At 41.0% G+C, this 26,818-nt stretch overlaps 1 protein-coding gene across 2 annotated transcripts in view; it reads left to right on the forward strand.

Annotated features, from left to right (window-relative positions):
* VPS26C (VPS26 endosomal protein sorting factor C) overlaps positions 1-19,099 on the forward strand; it is a 42,388-nt gene extending 23,289 nt beyond the window's left edge. The window contains exons 5-8 of one of the 2 annotated variants that reach the window (XM_001363185.4): positions 2,150-2,224; positions 10,008-10,158; positions 11,188-11,340; positions 13,438-19,099. In XM_001363185.4, the coding sequence (XP_001363222.1) occupies positions 2,150-2,224; positions 10,008-10,158; positions 11,188-11,340; positions 13,438-13,520 (462 nt within the window). In that variant the 3' untranslated portion in view covers positions 13,521-19,099. Of the gene's footprint in view, positions 1-2,149; positions 2,225-10,007; positions 10,159-11,167; positions 11,341-13,437 lie in introns of both variants that reach the window. The other variant, XM_007493111.3, reaches the window with a different exon arrangement.
* Positions 19,100-26,818: the final 7,719 nt, after the last annotated feature.

Below are 26,818 nucleotides of genomic sequence, written 5' to 3' on the forward strand. Positions count from 1 at the left end.
TACCAATGTTTTGCTTTTAATCACTTCCCTCATTCCTCCTGCCTTATATTATTCTCTTTCCCACTATCACCCACTTCTCTATAGAACTATGTTGGCGAACCTATGACATGCATGATGGATCCTGCCAGAGGGGGCTGTTCCCTCCCCCTCTCTACTGAGGACATTTCTCAAATCACCCACCCCTCTGCCCAGCAGCCCAATGGGAGTGCTTCCTCCCTACCCTGTCTGGGGTAAGGGGATGACTCACATGTGGCATAAGGGTTGCAGTTAGGGCACTCACTCTCTAACTTTCTAAAAGGTTCACCATCACTGCTTTAGAGTCTTTTAATTACCTATCCACAACTATCCCCACTCCTTATATTACTCCCCTCCCCACCACCTCCTTCCTTTCCCCTTCTGCTTCTCTATATGGTAATATAGGAATTTATACTCCAAAGAGTATGGCTGTTATTCCCTCTCTGAGCCAATTCCAGTGAGAGTAAAGTTTTAAGTATTTAAGGTATTTTGACAAAGTTAGTTGATAAATTTGTGAAAAAGATTGATATGTGTGTTAAGGGAATTTGTAGTTGGTTTAATAACCCTACCCTAAGAATGTCATTTAATGTTTCTGTGGTGATGGGAAAAGGGAGGAAGATTATTGATAATGAGACTTAATCTTTATGTCAGCCCTGTGAAATAGGTAAGGTTTGGAGATTAGATGACTTGTTTTGATTTTCATGTGACTGCTAATAGCTTACCATTCTGCTTTTGAGAACTGTTCATTTATCTCCTTTGACTGTAAAGAATATCTAGATATCTGTATACACACACACACACACACACACACACACACACACACACACACAGACACACACACACACACGTAAAAGGAGAATTAATAGCTTGGTACCAGAGATACAAATCTTTGGCCTAAGCAACAAACTTCTTAAAAATTAGAATAATCCCAAAAGAAGTCAGTTATTCCCTACAAGAAGAAATATTAAAACAACTTAATAAAATAAGAAATGTTAAAATGTTTAAACTGTGTGTGTGTGTGTGCTTGGATATCAAACCCTTGTTCAAGAAATTGATACAAGCATTTCTTACCAATTCTACATTCATTCTTTACAGGGTAGAATTAGCTTGTTCAGAAACTATTCGATTTCATGTAAGCAGAATTGTCTGTTTTGTTTTCTGTATTCCCTATTCCTTTTTTGGCTAAGAATGTATCTCCTAATTATACCTATGAAAGTAAGATGATATGTTTCTCTTCCATTTTTTTTTATGACATGGTCTTTAACATGGGGACAACTGGGTGACTCAGAGAATTGAGAGCTAGTCCCAGGAATGGGAGGTCCTGGGGTCAAATCTGGTCTCACTTCCTAGGTGTATGACCCTGGGCAAGTCACTTAACCCCCATTGCCTAGCCCTTACTGCTCTTCTGCCTTGGAGTCATTACAGAGTATTGATTCTAAGATAGAAGGTAAAGGTTAAAAAAAATTATGGTCATGTGTCTGTTTTAATTTGTGTTATATGATAATTTTTTCCAGTTTTCCCTCCAATTTTTATTGAATGAGGTGTTCTTTCCTATGAATTCTGTGTTTTAGAGTTTGTTGAACCCTAGGTTATTGAGTTCATTGATTCTGATTTCTCTCTTATGTCCTCTGTTGCAATGATTGATGTCTTTATCATCTCATTCATAATTGGAGTCTTAATTTAAAATTTTAATTTAAGGGACATAGAAATTTGGACTGATTATTGGCCTCATTCTTAATGAAATCTTATTGAAAAGGCCCTTTTCAATAATATATATTATTTATCCTATCTATTGTATATATTGGAAAATGTATCACATGTATGTGTATATATACTTATACATATATGTACATGGATAAATCAAAGGGTAGTTTCTCAATTAGGGTTATACATCGCATTCAGGTTTTACATACACTCAGATTTGGACGTTAATTGGTAGTTTGGGCATAGACATTTGACTATATTTGTAAAGATGAACTTTCTTTAGAAACAAATAGGTTTAGATGAATATTTATGTGACTTTAAGGAATGTTCCTAAAATACACACAATCATGTTAGGGCCGGTTTTTTTATGGACTGTGTTTTCAGAGGAAGAAGACTCGTATTTACAGAATTCTTCACTTTTCCATTTTAGCCTCAGAAGGGTAAAGCGACTCCAAGCCCTGTGGATTTCACGATCACGCCTGACACCTTGCAGAATGTCAGAGAGGTGAGTGCTTTTGAGTGATAGCGCTCTGTGCCCTTCCAGGGCGTCAGAAGAAGGGAATTCCCTTCTCTATCAGTGTCTTCAGCCATTTTCTGAGATTATGAACGATGACGTTGAAAATTGATTTTTAATACCATGTTGTGGAAACTTAATCAAGCTGGAGTTACTGCCCCTCCTTGCTGTTCCTTCGGTTCACTCGGGGAACCTCAGCTTGCTGGTATCTCTTCCCTTCTTCTTGTGACCCGTACCGTCACCCTTGACCTTTGATCTCTACCTCCGCTCTCATAACGTCCCACCCCCACCTGCTCGCACTCGCATTCCGGAGAAACTCGCTTAACTCAAGGGTGAAGCTGACTCCATCCAAGGGGTCGTGGCAGCCCGTCCGCGGCTTGGCCTTGGCTGGATCTTTGTTGTCCTGACCAGAAGGAGGTCGGGCCGATGCCTTTTCCCCGAGCACAGTTGGAGTGAAGCTTCCTTCAGTCGTCAGCTTCGCTCTCATCTTCCGACCCAAGCCAAGATGCCCAAGGACGGCCCAAGAGACGAGCAGCCCGACTTTGAGGGCTTTGCCGCACCTGCTGCTGCCACCGTCCTGGCCGCTGCATCAAGTCCTTCTCGTCCCACCTTTGTGCCTGAGGCCAGACCTCCCCAGGGAGCCTCTGAGCCCCCTCAGCCGGGGTTAGTCTGCCAAGGGGCGCCGTTGGCCCCCTGTGACCCCTCTTCAGGCGAGAACCGAGAGGCAAAAGGACCCCGGGGCGGGCGAGCAGCCCTGAAAGGCGTCCGCAAAGCCTCACACTGAGGGGACTCCACGAATGCCCTTCCTGCCCCTTGGAGGCACCCCAGCCCGCCAGTCACGTCAGGCGCGTGTGGCCGTTAGAAGGCACGCGTGCTCCTCGGGGCTTTACTCTGTCCTCCCCGAATCGCTGTAAAAGCCTGCCAGCCCCGGGCAGGGTCGGCTGCTGAGGACTCATGGACCGGCTCACTGGCTAGCCTCGCCCATCAGGTGAGCACACACTGGTTTACCTGAGGCCTCCGTCTGCCTTTGCTTCCTTTGAGCGGGACTCGAAGGAAGACTTCGGGGCTGCCTCCGGGGAGGCCTCGAGCACTCGTGTTCCCTGAGGCTTCTTCCTCGCCATCGCCCCAGGAGGGGGCCTCCTCGAGACTCACAACTCACACGATTTAAGGCATTTAAGTCCTGGAACTCGAACACAGTTTTTGTTTCATGCTTTTGGGGCCCTTTGGCCGTCTGGAGCTCTGGAAGAGCCCCCGTCAACATGTACTTAGTTCCTGTTAACATACGAGGGAAGCAGCAAAGACGACTTCCGGGGGGTGTTCATGCGTCGGTGTGTTTTTGTGCTTTGGCAGAGTGAATTGCTCCTGGCCTTCCATGTGAACCGGGTACTTGGATAAGGATTCAGCCTATTCAAAGCCAGGTGGAGGAAGCAAAGGTTTGTAGGAAGATCCTGCATCTTTCCGGGAGGGACTCCCTTCAGTTTCCTGTAGTGTAATAAAGCAAGAACAAGGTCTGTGACTGAGCTCCTAGAGACGCCTCCCCCCTTGGGCCTGTCTGACTGGACCAAAGGAAGGTAGCCTCCCCGCACCCGATCTCGGAATCCTCAACATAATCTGCTGAGAAATAGAGTGCGTGGAATGTACTAAGTATACAACTCACCGTTGTAAATAGCCACAGTAATCTGATGTCTCATGAATGGAAAAATCCGTGTTTTGGGGCCACAAACTCACTATTTGACCCAAGTTGCTGGGAAAACTGGAACGGAGGTGGGCAGAAACTAGGTATAGACCCACATCTCCTACCGCATACTAGGATATGGTAAAATGCCTGACTTAGACATCAAGTGCGATATAAGCACATCAGAGACGCATGAATATCTTACATGTCAGACCTCTAGATGAGGGACGAATTGATGACTACATAGGAAACAGGATGGCAGGGACTTGGCTTCCGAGCAATGGCGAATATCTCACAAGAGAGGCTTAAAAGAAAACACAGCTGATGGTGAAAAGAAATGGATGCCATAGTGCTACTTTTCCTGACATAAATCGAACCTGTGGAACTTGAGCCCCCAGTCATTCTAAGGAATGCTCTTTTGATCTATCCGTTGTTGCATGGCCTGGATGCCTGGTATTGGAGGACGCTCCACACAAAGATCTCGGGCTACAAGGATGAAGATCATTGCTCGATGTGCAAAGGAAGAATGAGCAAGTAATGCTGGGTCAAGATATTGTAGAAGAAGAGCCACATTTGAGAAAGAGCTGAGCCCAGTGAGATCGTGCCTCCCATTACTCCTGTGTACAAAGGGAACCTTTCATTTTGTGAGTCCTCCTTCCTTTGTTCTGTGCTGAAAAAGACCCCCATGAAGCTGCTTCTGGAAAGCTTATGGGAACATTGTGACACCTCTAGTTATGATGGAAACCAGCCATTCTCCTGCTCAGATCCTTCAAAAGCTTCTGAGGAACTGAAAAATGATCAAAGCAGTTTTTAGGTTCCAAAATCATGGCAAAGAAAGAATTGCTTTGGAAGAAGAGCTAAGCCCAGAAATATAGGGTGAATCATTGCAAGTAAATACTCCACTTTGGAAAGGAGGTATAAATGCACAACAACAAGATGTAAGAAATAATAATCCTCCTTTCTTCCCCAAACTTCCCATTTCTCAGCCAATCATCAAAAAGCCAGAATGGGATCTCATCAGCATTAATTCTTCAAAATATGATAGACTAACAGATTTTCTCAGAGAAAATAATCCTAGTTTCTTTAAGAGCCTACAGCAACCTTTTTCTGTCTCCTTTTTTACAGGGGACGTAGTAAAAGTGGGCAAGTCCTTTCTCTGGCTTGAAACTTACTCATAATACAACTAAATAAAATCCTAATCATAATAAGACAAAGAAACTATATATTGTCCAAATGGTCAGAAGATATATTTTGAAGAAGGTGGAAATGAGTCACTTACCTCCTATCCAATGGAAGAAGACTAACTTTCAGATAATTCTGAACTCTTTAACAGTTTAGCTGAGTTTCTTAAACAAGCCTTTAAGAGATTAAGCACTGGTGGAGCCAAAGTCAGATGTAGCCCAAGATGTCAAAGAAGTACAGAAAATCAGAGTCTCATTTGGGTTTTACTTCCAGACCCCTCCACTTCCTTTACTTCTCACCAAGCCAGAAGGAGGACAATGTGTTCATCTAATAGCGGAGAATTTGAATAGTTGCCCTACACCCAAGGGTCGTTATATATATTTTTTTCTCTGTCTCAGGCAGAGAAAACTTGAGAATGATTCCGTGTCTGGGGCTTCTCATGCGACCAGAAGGAAGAGCTTCTATGCATCTACTCTTTCAGAGAACAGAAATGCCTCTCATCCTAAACACTACAGAAGAACAAGCCTTTCTCATAGGAATGAGTAAAACTATCCAGATGACTTTGAAGAAGTGGAAGTATTAGAATCCAAACCCTATTTGACCCTTCCAGCATTCATTCTGTAAGGGGGAGGATAACAAGAGGCAGTTTGCCCAGAAACAGAAGATCTGAAGAAATAAAGCAACTTAGAAGCCTTTTCACCCAACCGTTGAGATTTCTGTATTGGATCATTCTTGTTTGCTTTTACTGTTTTTGTCTTTTTTATGGGTGGTAAAAACAAAGATAAGGTATTTTAAAAAGTTTTGGAGAGCAATTTGGAACTTTGCCCAAACTATACCCTTTGACTCAGCATTATCAGTATTGGGTCTGTATCCCCAAGAGATCAAAGAAAAAGGAAAGGGACTCTATGTATAAAGATACTTAGAGCAGCTCTCTTTGTGGTGGCAAGATCTGAATCAGTTGGGGAACAGCTGAACAAGTTGTGCTCTATGATTGTTATGGAATGCTATTATGCTACAAGAAACGATAAGCAGGTGTTTTTCAGAAAAATCTGGAAATATTTATTTGAAATGATGCAAAGTAGATTTAGTAGAACCAGGAGAACATTGTACAAAGTAATAGCAATGTTGTACAATGATCAACTCTAAACAACTTGGATGTTCTCAGTAATACAACAATCTAAGACAGTTCCAAAGGACTTATGATGAAAAATGCTCTCCACCTCCATAGAAAGAACTAATAGAGCCTGGATGCAAATCAAAGTATGCTTTTTAAGCTTTCTTTTTTGTTTTTTGGTCTGTGTTTTATTTTGCAAATGTTTTGCATGACTGCACATATATAATCTATATCAGATTGTCTTCTCAATGAGGGGAGAAGGAAAGAAAGGAGTGAGAGAAGTTGGAACTCAAAAATTTAAAAATGTTTAAAAATATTAAAAAATATAAAAATTTCTTAAACAATTAATTAAATATATTATTTTGCTTTCAAATGAATAAAATAAATTTTTACAGTTGAGGAGAAAAAAGGTGACAAAATTCTCTAACTTATCCATACATATCCATAGGACTTTCTGCTTGTGCCTAGTCATAAGATCTTATTCTCCAGATTATTTTTCAGTTACAGTATACAGAATACTGTATATAGTCTTCCCTCGCTATATCACAGTTCAGTTATCACAGTTTCATTATACTAAAAAGATACTTCATGGTTTAAAAAAAATCTAATTCACAGAATTTTTGCTATATTGTGGGATTTTGTGGATGTATAAAATGGAAATGCAGTACACCACTACCACTTATGCAAATTTGCCAGTGTGAGATCATACAAGGCACACTATTGGCTGATGGAATGAAGGGTGACCAACCACAGTGCTAGGTTCTGTAACCTGGTGCTGATTGGCTCAGTGATTGTAGCATCAGTCTGTATGCTCTCCTGCACTGTGCCCATACATTCAGCATCTCCTTGTCCACTTCACTTCAACGTCTGATGGCTGTGCATAGTACTGCTCTGTGGTAGTGTGTTTTTGTTAAGTTTTCGTGGAAGTTTGAGTTCATTTCACGCCCTGTGCCACTCAGACATTCGGTGCCTTTTAAGGCTTCTGGCAGTGAACTCCACTACTTCACGAATTTTCAGGGGTCTCTGGAATGTAACTCCTGCAACAAGTGAGGGATCACTGTACCTGTATTTTCAAAGATATTTCAAAATACAATTATTCCCTGTATTTGCATTCATGGTTCAGTGTTCATAATTTCTGTGGAGATTTCTTCATAGGTATAAGAATTATAATTGCTGCTTTTTATGAAAAACATTTTTAAAAATAAGTACAGCTACTTTATTTACAAAACTATCAAATTAAGAGCACCAGAGGCTCAGAAATGGTAAGTCCTAGTAAAGATATTTAGGTGAAATTTTATAGCTGTCAGAATGGTAAATCCACAGTTTTACTGAAAAATATTGTATAGTCATTGTTAAAATAGGATTGGAGAAAGGTTATTTACTTGACTTGGTTGTTGATTTTGTCTGTTTTACCTTAATATTTCCAAAGAGTTGTTTAAAACACTGCAATTGGACCAAATGAACTAAAATTTTAACATACTGAAGTTTTACACCGTTTACTTTTTAAATAGTTCTATTCTAATATCTTGTTTATTCTCTCAGGGAGGGGGAGAAGAGAGAAAGAATCTGAAATTAAGAAATATTAAAATTTGTTTTTACTATAATGGAGGAAAAAGAAAATATCATTTAAAAAAAGTAATTCTGTATCCCATAGATATTTGGTTTTTATAGATACAAACCTAATTTTAAGAAAGGAGACATTGCCAATTTTTTTATTTTAATTTTTAATATGTTGCTATTTTGGGGACAAAAAATTAAAAATACTTTACTTTTTCCTAATGCACATTGGCCAAAATACCCTCTCTTGCCCCACCAAAGTCTTAGGCGAATTGACTCAAATTGAAAATGTAAAACTATTGTTGTGGAAACTTGCTTGTAAAAGCCATCAGACCCATTTTTTAAAATAAAGCATCCGCTATGTTCTAAGGCACTGTGTTAAGTAGTGAGGATACAAAAAAACGAGTGCAACTATCCCAGCCTTCCAGGTTTCTTCAAAAGGATATGTGATGTGTACAGAGAACTAAAATCAAAATAATTTGAGATATTATTGAGGGGAAGCAGCAGAGATTTTATAGATGAGGTACTACAAGGGATGTAAAGATTATGACAGTGAAGTGAGGGCGTGCAGTAATGGGTACAGGCTCTTTTGAAACATCAAAATGGCAAATTCCAGGAAAAGCTAGAAATATGTTTTGGTAGAATGTGAGCTAAAATTAGAAATTAGGCAATAATTCTGGAAATGTAAGTTAGAGCCGGATTATAGAGGATATTAAATACCAGGATGAAGGATTTATTTCTTTATTCTAAAGATAATGAGAAGGCCCTGAAGATTTTTGAGAAGGGGATTGATTCGTGGATAAGATCTATGACTTGGGAACACTCATTTTGGCAGTTTATGAAGACTATTGGAGACGGGTGTCAGAAGAAGCTGGAGACCCTCTGGGGGCAGTTGTAATAGTTCTCATTCCTCGGTAATCTCCAGCTTCCACTTCATATCCTCCCCATTCCAATGATTCTGAACTCTGGTCATTATTCAAACTCTATTCTCCATTCCCTGTTACCCCTTCAAAACTCCCCACTGGCACCTCTAGATTCCCTTCTTGTTTCCGTCCCCCAGGAACCTATCCTCCCTTGAGATTCCCTCAGTCCATATTGTGACAAGGAAATTGATTCCAAGTATCTCCATTGTATCAATTCTAAAATCAATCATGACTCAAAGAAATTCCTGTTCTATGCTTAAGCATAGGTCAAAGTCCTTTCCATTGTTCAGCAAAAGGTTTCTGTCCTAAAGTAATCTTAAGAAGGGAGGAGGAGGAACCTCCCATGCCAATGGGGTTCACATTCCAATAGCCAAGACCCACTATCAATAGGAAATTTTTCAAGTATGAAATTTCCCAATGGTGAAATTTCCAACATTTATAAGTCTAAGAAATTTTGAGGTTTACAATATTGAGCATCTAATGAAGCTGATAGCAGGAATGTACTGACCTGCCTTTTCTTTTGTTTGTGGCCCTCTGGCTGAATTCTGAGGAATTTGAGGTCCTGTGTGGCTCCTCTTTGCATTTCTTGATCATTTTTGTCTGTCACAAAATTCAGGTTGGAGGGGAGGAAGCCTAGGGGAGCTTTGTTGGCCAGAGTACCTTCCGGATCCCTTTAAAGAAAAGACGGAACTTGGATCCCATGAAGAGCTCCTCATGAAACTCCTCCATTTTGTGCTGGAGGGGACGTGGCCAAACTGGGACATGATGATTGCTGGCGGACTTGTGGAATGAGGCCTTTTGGTCTAGCACTGCCAGGTCTGAACCCCAAAGATTTAAAAATGTTTGTACAGAAATATTCGTAGTAGCTGCTCTTTGTGGTGGCCAAGAATTAGAAACGAAGGGGACGACCCACGACTGGGGCATGGCTGAACACGGTGTGGTCTGTGGTGGGGACAGAGTGCCATCGAGCTGTCAGGATGAAGAGCTGGAGGGACTCCATGTGAACTAGGACGACCTCCAGGAAGCGATGCAGAGCGAAAGGAGCAGAGCCGGAGAGCGTTCGTTATCTGCAATCACTGAAACGTGCCAGACTGGCTACTCCCAGCAGAGCAGGGACCCTGAACCCTTCTGTCTGTGTGTCTGGTCTGGGGTTTGCTTAGAGATGAAGGACGTGGACGCGTTCTACCGGAGACCACACGGAGAGTCCGGAATGGTTTGTGGACTTGGGCGGGGGGGCGCAGGGTAGGCAGCACGAACCCTCCAACTTTGGGGGAAAAGGTCAAATGTGCGTCGTGCGTTGTGTGCTTCCTTTTGTCTCTGCAGAGAGCTTCCCTGCCCAAGTTCCTGATCAGAGGACATCTGAGCTCCACCAACTGCGTGATCACACAACCACTCACGGGGGAGCTGCTGGTCGAGTACTCGGAAGCTGCCATCAAGAACATCGAGCTGCAGCTGGTGCGGGTGGAGACCTGTGGTAAGCAGCTTCCCTCTGCCTCGGGGCGTCTCTCTGCCACCTCTCGTTCCTGCTGTCTGGGGTGAGGAAGGAGCCCAGAAGTCCCGGCACTAAGCGTGGGCCTCGACAGCCTGTGCACAGGAGCACGTCCAGACGGTGCTCTGGCTGTCGGGGAGCGTCATTAGGCGGTAAATGTCGCGTTTACAAACGGGCACCAGAAGAGGTCCGAATGGACTCAAAATGAGGCCAAGAACCATGAAAATAGAAAGAATAGTGACAGAACGTCCAAGCCGAACAATGTGAGATGGCGGGGGTCAGAGTGAGGCAGGAGGAGGCGTCCCCCCGGTTTTATCGGGGCTTTTAGGACCGCATTTAATTTCTGGCTTTTCCCGTTTCTCTGAACTTTTTTTTCTCTTTTTAGTTCAGTTTAAGGGATGGCTGTGCACACATACACATGCAAGCATGTGTGTATATATAGAACACACATGTAACAATGTGAATAACACACAGAAACACAGATAGTTTTTAAAAATCAATAGAATGTATTTTTTAAAAAGAATAAAGCATCGTTTGAGACGAACTTCATAAATTAGGTAAATTCTCCTAGACCTTAGCTAGAAAATACTTCTTTATATTTTTGCTCTCAGTATTATTTCTAAGTGTGTAATGCCCATCGTTTGAATGATATGAAATGCTCCACTGACGTTCTCGCTGCTCATCGCCGGCCCTCCTTGATCAGATTTACCCGTTTCCCGTTTCGGCCACAGAGGATGTCTGAGGGAAGAGACAGGGCCGCGGCGGCTCTGTTGTCGTCCCGTATCTGATATTTCCGTTCACTTTCCCGAGAGATGACCGAGATTAGAATAACTCAACATAGTGACGTGGTAAAACCCGGCAACAGTGGCTCTTAGGCCTCCAGGGAAGCCCTCTAAAAGTGGTTTAATTGTCCGTGGATTTAATTATTTGTCCGTCTCAGAGACACGCGAGGCTGTCCGAGCCCTCCTCGTGGCCAGCCTTGCTTGTGTCACAGGAATGTTCTCGTTCCCCAAGGTTGCGCGGAAGGCTACGCCAGGGACGCCACCGAGATCCAGAACATTCAGATTGCGGACGGCGACATCTGCAGGGGTCTGTCTGTGCCCATCTACATGGTCTTTCCCAGACTCTTCACGTGCCCCACTCTGGAAACGACCAATTTCAAAGTCGGTAAGTTCACTCCTGGGAGCTCGAAGCTTGTGTAAGTCTAAACACAGAGTGGTGACGGGGCTCACCGGCGGCCGCAGAACACGCGCGCAGGCTTCCTGGGCTTCTCGGTGGTGGGTCCGGGCTCTAAGCGTCCCTCCTTCCACGGTAAAATCCCACTCATCTGGGCCTCCGGCTGCCGGCTTCCTGCCCTAAAACCTCCAGAGAGGACTCCAGGATTCTAAGCGTTGTTTGTTGTTTTGTTTTCAAATATTTCATGTATGGCAGCAACTCCTCGAGCTGTCCATTTGTTGCCCGTTTGTGCTCTGGGACTCGACATCCCCACCGAGACCTCGGAGCACTTTGAGGCGCGCTTTTACTGTGTCCGTAACGTCAGCTTTCGGGGGTCGCGGCGCCTTCGGGCTGCAGGCGACGCTGTGCTCAGTCAGTGACTCCGTTGGACAAAGAGAGTGAAGAGAGCGAGGCGGCGATCTTCCGCTGAGCTGCCGCCCCGGAACGTCCTTCGTTCTCGGCCTCAGACCGCTCGTGGCGAGCAGACAACGCCGTCAGCTCTGTCACAGGGACATTGTCCCAGCCTTGTTCTTCATTGCTGTTACGGAGCGATTCGTGTTTTCAGACCGCGAATACGGCAGGTTTTCATCAATGCCCAATTTCATACGCGCCCTCAGAGCACGCCAGAACGTCCACCATTAGGTCACGATGTTCATCTAAGAGCTGCATCGACAGAGCATCACGTGACGGAGTTGGGACCGTCGCTCTAAAAAGGCTGCTACGCCTCAAAGCGGACTCTCTGTGCGAATATGAGCCGAAAATGGACTCAGCGTCGCGTTTCCTTGAATCGAAGATCATAATTTCAAGTTTTGTGGCAGTTTCTTCATGCTCTTAATTCTTACATAGAAAAGTTTTTGTGTTTTAAGTTTTTATGCCGTAGAATTTGGAAATGAACCCTTCCTTCCACCCCCAAAATGATCTCCTTTAATCGGGCTGGTGTGTTTATTGGGGGGTTTTTGGTCAGAGAAACAAAGCTGGGTAATATAGAATTAAGCACTTATTTTATAAGTATAAGCAGCACTGCTTCTTCCGAAACACAAAGAAAGGAGGAAAATCTGGAATCTGATGAGAGGTGAACTAGACACGGGGAGCACCAGTTCTCGGGAAGAGGAGGAGGATTCCAGGACTGTTCTGTACTGGGGAGCAAGGGGGGCCTTTTCACTTGCGGAAGTAAATGCTTGTTGCTTTAGGCACAAAAGAACTCCTTAAAGGAGAACAGGTTAATTCCTGCCCAAGATATTGAAATGATCGGAATTCTTCCAGGCCGCAGGCATATTGGTCTGTATTTACTTGTACAGTTCCTTTATTTTTTATGATCCTAATTTCTCTCTTTTCCTTCCAATGCCAGAAGCAGATAGGGGTCTACTTTGATATAAAGGCATATATATGCACATATATTTTTATATAAAATATAGATATATTTACATAAAGCTGTATATTATAACCACTTTTTTCACTGTAATCTGAAAAGTTTTAGCTAGAGTAGTTAAAGAACTAGTGAAAATCCCTATTTACTTCAAGTGAAAAGAAGACTCAAGAACACATTTATATAGAAATATTTTTTCTAGGGAAGAAAAATTTCGTTGAGTAGTACTAATGAACATTCTTTTTCCTTTTTTCTGCCTGGACTATTGCAAGCTAGTTGTAAAGGAAGAAGAGCAGAAATAAATGCTAATTATTGTTCAGAAAGTGCAAAACAGAATTAACCAAAAATGCAAGTGAAACCATTAACTCTAAGAACTTTTCTTTTGTTTGCAAAAGATGTATAAAAGAAGTATATTTGAAATATAAGAAGCATCTCTTCTTAAAATGAGATGGAAATTTATCCAGAACCCATCTAAAAAGAATAGTAAAAAGCAGGCATTTCGTTTTTACTGAAAGATTGATAGGGTATAATAGATTGAACACAACAAGAAAATAACAAAGACTACAGTGAAACATTAGTCAGGTCTTCTGTTTAGGGCGAGATGATTCTGACACATTTTATAGTTTGTTTTCTTAAACGAATGACCATAAATATACAAGTCTAAATTTTCTCCTTTTTTATAGAATTTGAAGTTAATATTGTGGTCCTGCTTCATGATGATCACCTCATCACAGAGAATTTCCCATTGAAACTCTGCAGAATTTAAAGGAAGAAGATGAAATTTTGAGGAACTGAAGAGATCGAGGGGATGTTCACATAGTTGATAGACTTTTACTCAGAGTAAAAGCTTCAAATATACACTTGTTTTTCTTTATTATCTGACCAGAAATGAACTTAATGTCTCAGAAATTGTAATAATAATTATGTCTTGTGTTCCTTTTGACTTCTGTTTCTAGAACATATATGGCTTTTCAGTCACTGGGTTCAGTGATATATTTTCTTTGACATTCAAGGATTTTTTTAGTGTTTATTAATAATATTACTTGGCAGAAAAACGTATTTGTACCTAGACTCAACTTTTCTTCTCTAGGCATGACAATGAAGAGTTTTATAACAATGGTGTTAACATTACTGAATATTTAGGAGAAGTAAAAGAAATTGTGAAGATCTCTCAGTGCTCTAAGCAACTTTCTGTCTGCAATATGCAGATGATACAGATCTGCATTACCTTGAACTTTGGGGCCCAGTCCCTGGCCTCGTCCTGTAGATCTCCCAAAATTGCCACCAAGGACCAACAGCTCTAACTCTGGGACAGAAAGTTTGTAGCTCGAAATACATCTTCAGTCATCAAAAGGGAGCTGAGAAGAACTCCTTAATCTGGCAGTGACAGAGGCAGTTTGGAGCAGATAGAGGAGGGTCCTGGCATTCTTGTCTTCCCCTCTGACACAAACCCAATTGCCTTTGTGACTTGGAACAAGAGCCTCCGTTGTCAAGGCTCCAGCCAGGCTCTGAGATTCTGCCTTGGAGTAAACCAGCTAATGGAGATCTGCTTCTCCCCTCACCTCTCTGCTGACTTCCAGTCTTGTATCTCCAGCTTTCAGGCGTCTGACTGGATGTCCGATAGACATCTTCACCTCAAAACGCAGCATATCCCAAACTGACCTCATCATCTTTTCCTCTGAATCCTCCTGCTCTCCTCACCTCTCCTGCTACTACAGAAAGCGATCCTGCCTGCCTTTCCAGTGCCTGTGACTCATCGTCATCCTCCAGTATCTCACCTCCCACATCCAACTCCCTCATGTACCAAGGCTTGACAGTTGAACTGTTACATCTCTTATCTCTCTTTTCTCCGCTCACACTGGAGCAGGCCTCATCACCTGGACTATTGTAGGCTTCTGGTGACTCTACCTGTCTCAAGGCTCTTCCATTCAGTCTCCAAGGTGCTAACCATGTAGCCCTTACTGCTCCTGACTGTAATAAGGGACTATTCTGATTGGTACTTGATAACTAAAGATCAGGTTGTTACCTACTTTCTTCCTCCCTCCCTTCAGCCTCCCCTTCCTTCTTTTCTTTTTCTTCTAAATCAACTCAGGGTGAGTTTGTGAGATCTCAAATGAAATATTTTCTCTTCTTCATCTCATGTAAGGGGTTTATTTGGGGAAGACGGGAAAGGATAAGAAATGGAGGTAAAGGGTTGGGGATTTCCCTAATACTACAATGAGTCTTAGGTTGGAGGATGGTGAAATATAGTTCAATTGAGAGAAATGGCTGATAGGTCTGGAAGTTCAGTCACTGTCACAATAGAGCAAATCAGAGAGTGAGCGAACTGGACTTTGTCCTTCTTCTATCTTCAAGCTCAGAGACCACCTTCCTTTCTTCAGTCTCCAAAACCAAGAAAACAGACTTCTTCCCTCTTTCAAGCCAGAAAGTTCCAGCCATCAGTGGTTTGCTTCCAACTGCTTCTCCCAGTCAGATTCCAAATCAGAATACTCTTGTTTGAATGACAGGTCATCAGTCTCAGCTACTCCTGTCTTGTAGCAGGCTTTCCCCCTTTCTATCTTCCACATGACTCAGTAAACTCCAGTGGTTCCCTTTTGCCTTCAGGATCAAATATAAAATCTTTTGGGGACAGAAAGCCTTTTATAACTCAACTCCTTCCTACCTTTCCATCCTTCTTGCACCTTAGTCTTTGCCACAATACTGTTCAATTTAATGACACCAGCTTCCTCACTGTTCTGCATATAAGACATTCCATCTCCTAAGTGTTTCTCTGGCTGTCCCCTGGGTCTGAAATGCTGTCCCTCTTAACTTCTGCCTACTGACTTCCTTTAAGCCCCAACTAAAATCTCATTTATTTTGGATAAGGCCAATTTTTGGATGTGTTTTATTTGCCTATATGTATTTGATATACAATTGAGTTTTTTGTGGGGTGAGGAAGTTATATGGAAAAGAAAAGTGGTAATAGCAAACCCCAAAAATTATATCAAATAATTTTTTTAAGGATATAGGTTATTTAAGGATATAAGGATATGTTTATAGGATATACAGAAGGAGATGGAGCCAAGACGGCAGATTAGAGTAACCCAGCTGAACCTTCTCAACATTCTCTGAATTCTTCTCCAACAATTTAAAAATAACGCGCCTCAAGCCAAATTCTGGAGTGGCAGAGCCAACAAGAAAGTCCAACAAAAACATAGTTTAACCATAAAAAGCTACTCTGGTGGCAGGGAAGACTAAAACGTAAACTCAGAAAAAGACAACAATGTGAAAACAGTCTCTTAAAAAAGCCTTAAAAAAGCGAATTGGAAACAAAACAAAATAGTTTGCCTAGATGAATTAAAGTGGTAGAGAAATAATTGGAAAAAGAAATTATTGTGATGCAACAAAATTATGAAAAGAGAATTCGCAGCTTGGTAAAAGAGTTGTGTGTATATGTACACACACACACCTGAAGAAAATAACACTTCTAAAAACAGAATTGACCTCATAGTAAAATAAGAACAAAAGTTCACTGAAGAAAAGAATTTCTTAAAAGGCAGAGTTGGGCAAGTGAAAGCTAATGACTCCATGAGACATCAAGAAACTAAAAAAAAAAAGTCAAAAGTGGAAAAAATAGACGGAAATGTGTGATATAAGAAAAATAACTGACCTGGAAGCTATTTCCAAAGAGATATAATTTTAAAAGTATTGGACTACCTGAAAACCACAATCAAAAAAGCCAACACATTTTATTTTAAGAAATCATCCATCCAGGAAAATTGGCCCAATATCTTAGATCCAAAGGGTAAAATATATATAGCCAAATTCCAAGAGTTCCCAGGTCAAGGAGAAAATGTTGTAAGCAGCCAGAAAGAAACCTTACAGATATAGTAGAGTCACAGGTAGGATCACACAAGATTTAATAGCTACTGATATAAAGGAGCTTGAAATAATGGTATTTCAAAAAGCAAAGGCACAAGGACTATAATCAAGAATAACTTACATAGCAAAACTGACTATAATCCTTCATGGGGAAAAAACAAATATTTAATGAAATAGAGGGCTTTCAAGCCTTATTGATGTAAAGTCCACAGCCCAATAGAAAAATTTGAATAAAAAATAAAAAGGTAAACATAAAAAGGTAATATGAAAGCATAACATGAGGGACTCAATAAAATTAAATTGTTTATGTTCTTAAATGAGAAGATGATACAGGATACATGTAACTCCTAAAAACTTTTTCATTAGGGCAGTTAAAAGGAGTTTAAATAGGTAAAGGGCCTGGATGCATCTTGGAATGATGGCCAAAAAAAATTAAGGGATGAGAGAAAGGGGAATAATATTAGAAATTTATGAAAAGAATGAATAGCTTGGTAAAAGAAGCAGAAAAATATTGATGAAAATAACTCATTAAAAAGCTGAATTGGTCAAAAGGAAAAAGGTACAAAACCTCACTGAGGAAAATAATTTCTTTAAAATTGGTCAATTAAAGTTAATGACCTATTTAGACACTAAAAACAAAACAAAATTAAAAGAATAAAAACAGGAAAAAAATGTGAAATGTCTCACCCCCCAAAAAAACCCCCAACGTAATGAAAATAGATCAATAAGAGATAATTTAAGTACTAAAAAATTATTGATTACTTTAAAGCCATGATCAAAGAACCTAGACACCATATTTCAAGAACCAGCAGGCAAAATAAAAATGAAAAGAATTCACTGACCACCTCCTGAACGAGATCCCAAAATAAAGAGTTTACATGATTTGTCTAAGGTCACAGAGGTGAGAAATTACAAAGTAATTATTTGAACTTGGGTTGTGCGACTCCCAAGTTCAGTCACCTGGATAGAACATATAGCTAGAGATTTAGATATGTGCTGGGACTAGTAAAGAAGACCTTAGTCCAAATACAGCCTCAGAAACTTACTAGCTATGTGACCTTAGACAAGTCATTTTGCCTCAACTATAAACGAGAATGATAACAGCACTTACTGTAAAGGGTGAAATTATGGTTGAGACTGAAAAAAAAATCTAAATTTAAGTGGTCGCCAAGGGAAATCCCAAATAATAAAATACCCAAGACAGCTGCCAAATTCTATGGTGATTTAATTGATAGTGGAGAAGATTAAGAAGAAGGAATAGGTTCTCTCCCTCCTCCCCCCCCCCCCCCCAAACTGGTTAGTATCTGGCGGGGAGATCAGGAGATAAGGGAGTAAGGGTTTGGAGTATGAAGGAGGAAGGAATCAGCCTGACCTCCAAAGGGGCTCAGCTAAGATGACCGAACCTGAAATTGACTCCAGGGCAAAACTCACCATCCAATACTGCAAGATGTCGGAACACTTAGCATGCTGCCAGCCAGAGTTGTCTCTCCAGGGAAAAAGAAGGAGGCAGGAAGTGACGTGCCTTATATGGACGTTTTTACATCACTTTTCTGCATCTCATCTGTACCAATGAGGACTTAGCTTGACTTAGGACAGCCCAGAGGTCTGTCCTTTCTTTGCACATGTCTGTTGAAGGCCATCTCCTCAGATAATTAAATCTTGAGTTTGATGCAGACCTTAAAAATCTTGTTAAACTGAGTAGGGTGGAGAATGTAGAGTTTACAAGACCTGATTCTGTTATTCCAAGTATCTCCATTGTTACTGATCAGGAAATAGCTAAATCACATCTTCTAAAGAATGGTCTGATTAGGGTGGAATACTTTTAAAATTCACATTACCTCCTAGGATTTTGTGAGAATTATATGTAAAAGTAATTTAGTTTAATGTCTGGTATCAATAATTAATAATGTCATGATATAAATTCTTATTTTCTTCCCTTCATGATCCTAGATTTTTATGCTAATTGTTGAGCAATGGGTCCAAAGCAAAAGCTCAAAATAAGCCAAAATTGTAGTAGACTCAGATTTTAGAGGGTTTTCAATGGCAGTTTATTTTTACTATCAAGTAGTGAACAATGGGAAAGGTCAAAAGTTAGAGATGAAGTTCAGTAAGATGGTGGACTCCTCTTACTGAATGACAAAGATGGAGTCAGGGAGCCTTTCCAACAAAATAAGTTTAAGGTGTTCCCAATCTAAGTCCCATTTTGAATAGACAGTATTGAAACAGTCCTTGTTTTGATTGGTTAAAACCTACTTGAATAATTACGATTGTAAATTGCTTGTTTTCATTAGCTAGCTTCCAAGAGAAGATTATAATTCTCAAGTAACCAGCCAATGGTGAAGGGGGAAAGGACCCATTTTTGCTTTAGGGACCAGGATAAAAGAAGACTGCCTACTCGCATGCTTTGTACTTGCTTACTGTAACACTGGCTCATGGGTATCCATTCTCATGAGGCTGAAATAAAAGAGCCTTTGATACACTGAACTGGAGTTCAAGATTCTTTTGAATAGGTGGTCATTCTCACGAATCACCCTAAATTTTAAAGAAAAAATAATTTTAATAATAAAAAATGTTTCCTTAAACTCAGTATACTGACTTCTATTCATCTTCTGATGTTGGCCTACTTAAATTGGATGTCCCTGTCTAAATTAAAACAAAATATAGCCCACCTCCTTCCATTCCTTAGTACCCTGTCTTGAAGGTCATAAATTCACTAATTGACCAAGGCATCATAATTCCCTGTAAATCTGAATACAATACTCCCATCCTCCCTGTGAAGAAACAAAAATTGGGGCCCAATGTCAAGCATCTCTATCAATTTGTTCAGGATTCGAGAGTGGTTAACAATCATGCTGTAAAGAGACATCCCGTAGTTTCCAACATAAACACTATTATTCTATCCCTAGCACAGCTACATACTTTACTGTAGTAGGCTTGTGCTCTGCTTTTTTTTTTTTTCCTATACTTCTACATGAGAACTCCAGGTATATCTTTGCTTTCACCTAGAAGGGGATCCCATGGAGCTGGGCCCGTTTACCCCAAGGTTTCACAGACAGCCCTACATTGTTTACATAATCCTTAACTGCTGATACTGATGCCATTAAATTTAGACACAGCTGTTTAATACAATATATGGACAATTTACTCTTGGCATCACCTAATGCTGAAGCATGTCAAGAGGATAGCAAACACCTCCTTTTGGAGCTACATAAGAGAGGCCACAAAATCTCTAAAGACAACGTTCAGTGGTATCTCCTCAGAGTACAATATTTAGGTTTTATTCTAACTGCTGAGTCCCGTCTTATTTCTCCTAAACGTATTGAAAGTATCCAAAACTTAAGTGCTCCTACCACTAAAAAGCAATTGAGGACAATTCTTGGAGCTACAGGATTTTGTCGGCAGTTGCTCTCTTCCTATGGGGCATCACTAAGCCCCCTGTATCACTTACAAAAAATTTGGTCCCTGAACCACTTAAATTGGGAAAGGAACATCTTACAAATCTAAAATAGACTATCCTGTTTGCCCCTGCTCTAGGCATCCCAGATGCTTTGATTTTTGGCTTCACTTTTGATCCTGGTAATTTGATTTTCTTCCTACTTTTAAAAAACTCAAATTACCTAATGACTTATTGATTTTATTGTTTTTTCCCCATAAATTCACTCCTACTTTTATTAGTTCTTTTTTTTTAAACATCAGTTCCTACCTTTTATAAAAGAGTTTAAAAATAGATGCAGATTGAAAGGAGCAGAACCAGGAGAACATTGTACCCAGAGACTGATACACTGTGGCACAATCGAATGTAATGGACTTCTCCATTGGTGGCAATGCAGTGATCCTGAACTATTCTGAGAGACTTAGGAGAAAGAGCATCATCCACATCCAGAAGAAAAACTGTGGGAGCAGAAACAGTATAAAAACAACTGCTTGATCACATGGGTTGATGGGATACGATTGGGGATGGAGACTGATCAAGGACTCATGTAAGACCCAGTGGGATTGGCTATGGGAGGTGGGTGGGGGGCAGGGGAGGGAAAGAACATGAATCGTGTAACCATGGAAAGCCTGTAATAACAAGAACCAGTGCCCGGCCCAAGGAGAAGTCATTTACCTTAGATTTCTGCCCTACACCAGGCCTCTTGTCACCTCCAGGTCCACAGAAAAGGTTTGAGGTCAGCTGTCATACTCGTTTCCTCAAATTCTCTGGCTCTTTATTACTTCCACACCAGGGTTTCAGGGAAAAATAACTTAAAACTTAGGTGCAAGTCCAGGGTCTTACAAAAGGAAGGAATAAGAAAGGCCCTTAATGCACAATGTAAATCAGGCATAGGACAACTATGGAGCTGCTTCACTGAAATGTTTACTAAAAGAGAATCACAAACGTGAAAGCTTAAACAGCACTCATTTATGAATGTTCTAATCTACCAGGAAGTGGAGATTTACACATCGACACAGCCAAAACTCTGTTGCTGACTTGGTTTTGAACGTTTCACTTTGACTGCACTGTCCAAAAAAAGTCCCTCCAACTCTGTCTTCTGGCAAACCGTGCCAGGAGTTAAAAACTAATAATTTCCCTGCCCAGATTCATCTTTTCCAAGATAGGTTGGAGTCCTCTTCTCCTTAAGAGTTACAAGGTTACCTCCAAGCAGGTTTGTGCTGGGAAATGTTTAACAACTGGCTCTCCAGAAATGTACATCATGTAAAAATGGAGATTTGAACCCCAGACTTCAATCCCCAGAAGTCCTTGGTACTTCCCAGAATTCCCTATAATCTCATCTGAGACCTCACCTGAGTGCGAGAACACAATTTTTATTTAAAGGGCTCTCTGCCTCCCAAGACTCTCTTCTTCCGCTTCTAAGCACACGCGTCTCTCTACCTGGCAGGCAAGAGGTAAGTGGCTGTGAGTGGGCTATTCAGCCCTAGGTATGTGCTTTTCTTATTTTGTATTTTCTTATTTCCTTGATTTCTAATAATTTTAATAAACCTCACAAAATATAATACTTTTTAGTAACTGTTACAATCATCAGATGTTGAACTTGCCTTATTAAAATTTTCTTCATCACTTTCTTAAGACGGACGACCAGAAGACAATAAGCCAAGCCCTAATTTGTGGGAGGATCTTAGACGTGTACATGCTTACACTGATAGTTTAACCATGGCTCTCAGTACATCCCTGACTCTAATTTCAAGGTGGACAGTCACTCACTCATAAAAGAAACGAGAGGTAGCCCAAGTCTAGGCTTATGCTCCTCTGGGCAGGATCTGTGCTGATTTCCACGTTTCCAGCTACGTCAGGGGAGAGAGGCATCGACCCCCTTCACTCCACTCTTTGGAGAGCAGGTCCACGAGGAGGATGACTCCTCGTGACTCAGTGACCTGTCCTCTTGATGCAGACCCCCCTTGCATTTATCCCAGGACTAAGAAGATTCGTTTTGTCATCCCAAATGACCGAAATCCTTTAATACTGCCTCAGCTCAAGCGTCCAGCTCGAAGCCCTGCATGTTCCATGGGACGTCTCCTGAAAGCCCATCTCCCCTCAGCTTCCATGAGGTGTACTATAATCCAGCCCTCTTTGCAAAACCTTTAGGATTTATGTAAGCTTTAAGAACATGGAAGCATCCTCTCTTCTAATGAGAGGAGGATTCCAACTAAGCCAGAAGTCAGGGGAATCTTCAACTACCATTAACCACTGTTTCGTGGAGCAGCCCGTGATGGAGACTGCATAGGGTGGCCCAACATCCAGAAGAGTAGAATTTGCTATTAAAGTCTAAGTGGAGATGATGAGTCCTTGTCAGGTGCGCAGGGACCCTTTGGGAAAGCATAAGCATGTCACAGCACGAGTATGAACTTTTCCTCTTGTATAGCTGCTTGGACAGATTCTGTAATCTCCCTGTAAACTCCCTGCTGGGAGCCATCAGGCCATGTTGTTTTGACAAGGTCACTCGTGGACACCAAGAGGCCACAAAGTGACTCTTTGGCAGGATGGACTTGCCCACTCAGCCCCCTTTGTATGACTTCTCTCATCATCCCTTACTAATGGAATTGTCATCCTCTCCCTAGTCTCAGAAAAAGTTATATAAGAGCAAAATGTTTGCACACTATTTTCCCAAAATATCACCAAAAGATCAGACTCCAATCCAAACTCAAAAGACCATCATGGGTTAAATTTTGCTTAGGTAGATAATTTCCAGCAAAAGTTGTGCCCATGAGCCAAGCCCAGAAAATTCCCTACCCCTTGTACAGAAACTTATTCTCCTAAAACCAGTACATCAATCACTCATAAAGACCTGCACAAAATGCCTTGGTACACCATGCTTCATCAAGCCTCAGTGACTTGATTCTACCAACCAGAACCCTCCTTGAAAAACTCCCTAAATCCTGAAAAATGATCAGCCTAATATTAAATCTGAATTATGTTCTCAGTACCCCTTTGATCTCTCAACCTCACTCCTATGATTGTTGAATTGTCCCTGGAATTTCTGATTATCTAATTTTATTAAAGGCAATAAGTGATTTTCCTTGATTGTTTGTAAGCTCAAAGCTCACAGATTAATGAGAAAATTAAGGCACCTGTGATGAAATAATTTATCTTGTGTAGAACCTTTGTGTTTCCTGTCAGGATGAATAGTTACCCTATATGTATATAGAATGATCTCAGAATGTTAATCAAACAATTTGTTAAAAGTTAATGTACCACTTATCCAATTATCTTTACTCGAACATGTATATTGAATAATGTAACTGTGTGCCAAGGAAATGGGTATAAAAATAAAGGCAAAACCTGGGCATGGTGAAGCAGCCACTTCATGCAGAGCCTGGCCCAGGCAGATACACACACACAGAGCTGTCTTCCATCACTCATTTCCGCCTATTTGCTCCACCTACGGAGAACCCCCTGGAGCCACAAGTGGGGCTAGACCCTGGCCCGTGGCACCTCCCCATCGACCACAGTGTATGTATGAATGGATTATAGACAAACATCCTTCCCACGGATGCCATATTTATAGGAGATCCCAACTCGGGAGGAAATGGTTTTGTTGTTACTTTACTGTGCTATTTTGTGAAAAACTTTTGCTTCAAACTAATGTCTTGTAGGTATTACATTATGGGAGCTGGTGAGCTATGGTTTGGGGGATAATTACCTCTAGTGTACCTCTAACCTGGGGTACATAGGGGAGCACACACTACCAACCAAAGCACCAAGCTACTGGGTAGATACCTGTGAGAGCTTTTTAAAGACAGAAGCTCCTAAGGATCTAGTCTTTTGTCTGTTCTGGGTCAGTGAGATATTTCCTGTATTTACTTGTTTACATATAACTTAAACTATATTCGTCTCTTTTAAAAATATCACCTTAATTTTCAAATATTGCCCTCTCCTCTTCCCTGCCTAGAGAGCCTTCCCTTTAACGATAAAAGATTAAAAAGTAATTCCGCATAACTAAACAACATTGATTGAATCTGACAGTTTATATCATGTTTCAGGAGTTAGTTGGTCAACAAACACTTATTAAACATTTACTATATGCCAGGTGTGTGGTGAGACCTCTGGGATGGTGGTGGATGGCTTATAAATGGCCATGAATGTCAAAATCGTTTACATTTGCTCCAGGGGGTGACAGCCTGGAGTGGGGAAGAGATGCGTCAGGCTGGCTAACCAGTAGATTGTTGCAATAGGAGAGCCTGCCCTCAAGCTGTTAGAGGAGAAAAGGGGGCATTTTGGAGAAATGGTTTGCAAAAGGCTGGATATAGAAGAGTCCTGAGTCAAGGCTGACATCTAAGTGGCTGGCCTGAGGACCTGGGAAAGTGAGGCTGTCCTTGACGGTGACAAGCAAGTTTAGAAACTGGTACAGTTGGGAGGGAAAGACGATGAATTCAGCTTTGGACACGCCGAGCTGAAGATGTCTAGCGGACATTCATTTCAAGATGTTTAGTCGGCAGTTGGAGATGTGAGATTTAGGTCAGTGGAGAGGTTAGGGAGGAATACATAGATTTTATAGACATAATAAATGATCCGGGAAGTGACGAGTTCAACAAACAAATTAGTATGGAGGGAGAAGAAAAATGGCCTACCACAGAGCTCTGTGGGACATGGACAGTTAGAAGGTATTGATACGGTTCATGCGATTGGGTCTCATCCAAAGAATTGATTGCGGACTCAGACAGACTCTGTGTGGAGGAAACAAGGATTTTATAAGAGGCTACAGTAGCAGAGTAGCTAGTTAGCGAGCGATTAAAGTAAGGAGTGATAAGTAAAGGTAGCGAGTGAGAGAGGAAAAAGGTACGAGTGGGTAGGAGTTCTCAGGAAGGCTTTTTATCTTGCGTAGTTACTAAGGAAAGCATCACTTGTTTGGGCAGTTGGAGCCCCGCATCTCCAGGGAACTGATGTCACTTTGGTCCACTTGGCTTGGCCCACTGAGGGGAGCTTCAACAAGCTCATGTTCTAATCCTGACTGTACCAATATTCATGAAACCCTCACATATCCATCATCATTCAATAGTTAAGGCTGTCAATCTGAATCAAAGTAGCAATAACAAGTCAAGAGATGTGCATTTCATGATGCACCAGAGTGCAGGAGAGCCCCTGAGGTGCACACGGGGCCGAGTTTAAATACACAGTGGTGGGGGCACTGCAATAGGCAAAGTTAAGCTGTAACTGTAGAATAGAAGCATCTGGATGCAGGGAAGGGAATTTCCACAAACATCACAAGGCCTGTGCCAGCCTTGGAGTCAATGAGGAACGCATTTGTCAAGACAAAAAGATTTTTGGACATTTTGCATCCCTTGCCCAAATGACCCATCTTATCTATCAGCTCTAACTCCCTGGAATTCCTCCTGGTTGCTTTGTATTTAGGTGATAAGGAAGTGACATCAGCTGTCCTTTAGTTCCTGGAGCCAACCAAGTCTTAAGGAAGGTCATGAAACCTTTTCTTAAGAAAAAAAATTCACCTGACTTGCATGGGGGAAGATTAATCATACATATTGGATGACTCTTTGACAATAGATGATGGAGAGTTGGTAGAAGTGCTCAATTGTATTTCTCTGCAAAAGAAAATGATCTTTGAACTTGAAAGGACAGAACAAAAAAAAAAAGGGAATAACCAGCTCTCCTTAGTAAACTTTGATAACCTGATTTTTTGGTAGATTTTGAAAAGATCATGAAAAATTAGAGAATTTCCTTAGATACAGAGAAAAGTATATGCTAGGTTTAAATTCAAAATGAGGATAGATAACTACAAGTTAGTGAGGTTGACGCTGACTTCTGGCAAAATTCCAGAATATATTATTAAAAGGATGGTCACTGAATATTTAGAAAAGTAAGTAGTGACCATGCAGTATCCAAAGCATAGCTTCATTAAGAGCAGACCACAGAATACATGTGTAACTCAGATCAGATTATTTACCATCTCCATGAGGGGAGGAAAGGGAGGATGGCAGACAATTTGGATCTTATAACTTTAAAAAAACATATGGAAAATAAGATATCTTTAAGTCTCTTCATATCCTGAAATAATTCAAACCACTCTCACAGTATCAATATTACTGTAAATCTATGTATATCAGTAAGAATTATATGATTTTTTCTATAAGTACCACTGAAAATGGCTCATTTAGATACATTTCTGTGTCAATTGATGCTTCTTCATGTCTACACTCTTAACATTTTAAATTAAAGTTTATTTTGAAAATATTTTTCCAAGACTACATGATTGATGTTCTTTCCCTCCCCTCTACCTTCCCTCCTGGGGCTGACAAGCAATTCCACTAGGTTATACATCTATTATCTCTCACAACCTATTTCCAGTCATTTTAAAAGACCTAAACTCCAAATTATACTGCCCATATGTATGTGATCAATCCTATGTTTTTCTTCTGTGTTGCTACTCCCACAGTTCTCTCTAGATGTGCATAGCATTCTGTCATAAATCCCTTGAGCCTGCCTTGTATTAGTAGCACAGGCTTGCTTTCTTAACAAATGCATGTAATCAACTTTTTATCGATTATATTCTAAAAAAATGGGTATAATTCTCCTGTTCAAAAAGAATATGTCGAGGTTACTAGACTGATGAATTCTTACCCATGAAAACAGGATCAGTTCCATTTGTTATGTGATATAATTCAGTGCTTGCCATGTTCAGGGTTTCCTAATTCTTTTCTCCAGAAAGCATATGTGATGCCTAATGATTTACCTGTAGCAAGGAAGAACAG

This window comes from Monodelphis domestica, chromosome 4 (genome assembly GCF_027887165.1).
Source record: "Monodelphis domestica isolate mMonDom1 chromosome 4, mMonDom1.pri, whole genome shotgun sequence".
In the NCBI taxonomy this organism is placed as follows: domain Eukaryota; kingdom Metazoa; phylum Chordata; class Mammalia; order Didelphimorphia; family Didelphidae; genus Monodelphis; species Monodelphis domestica.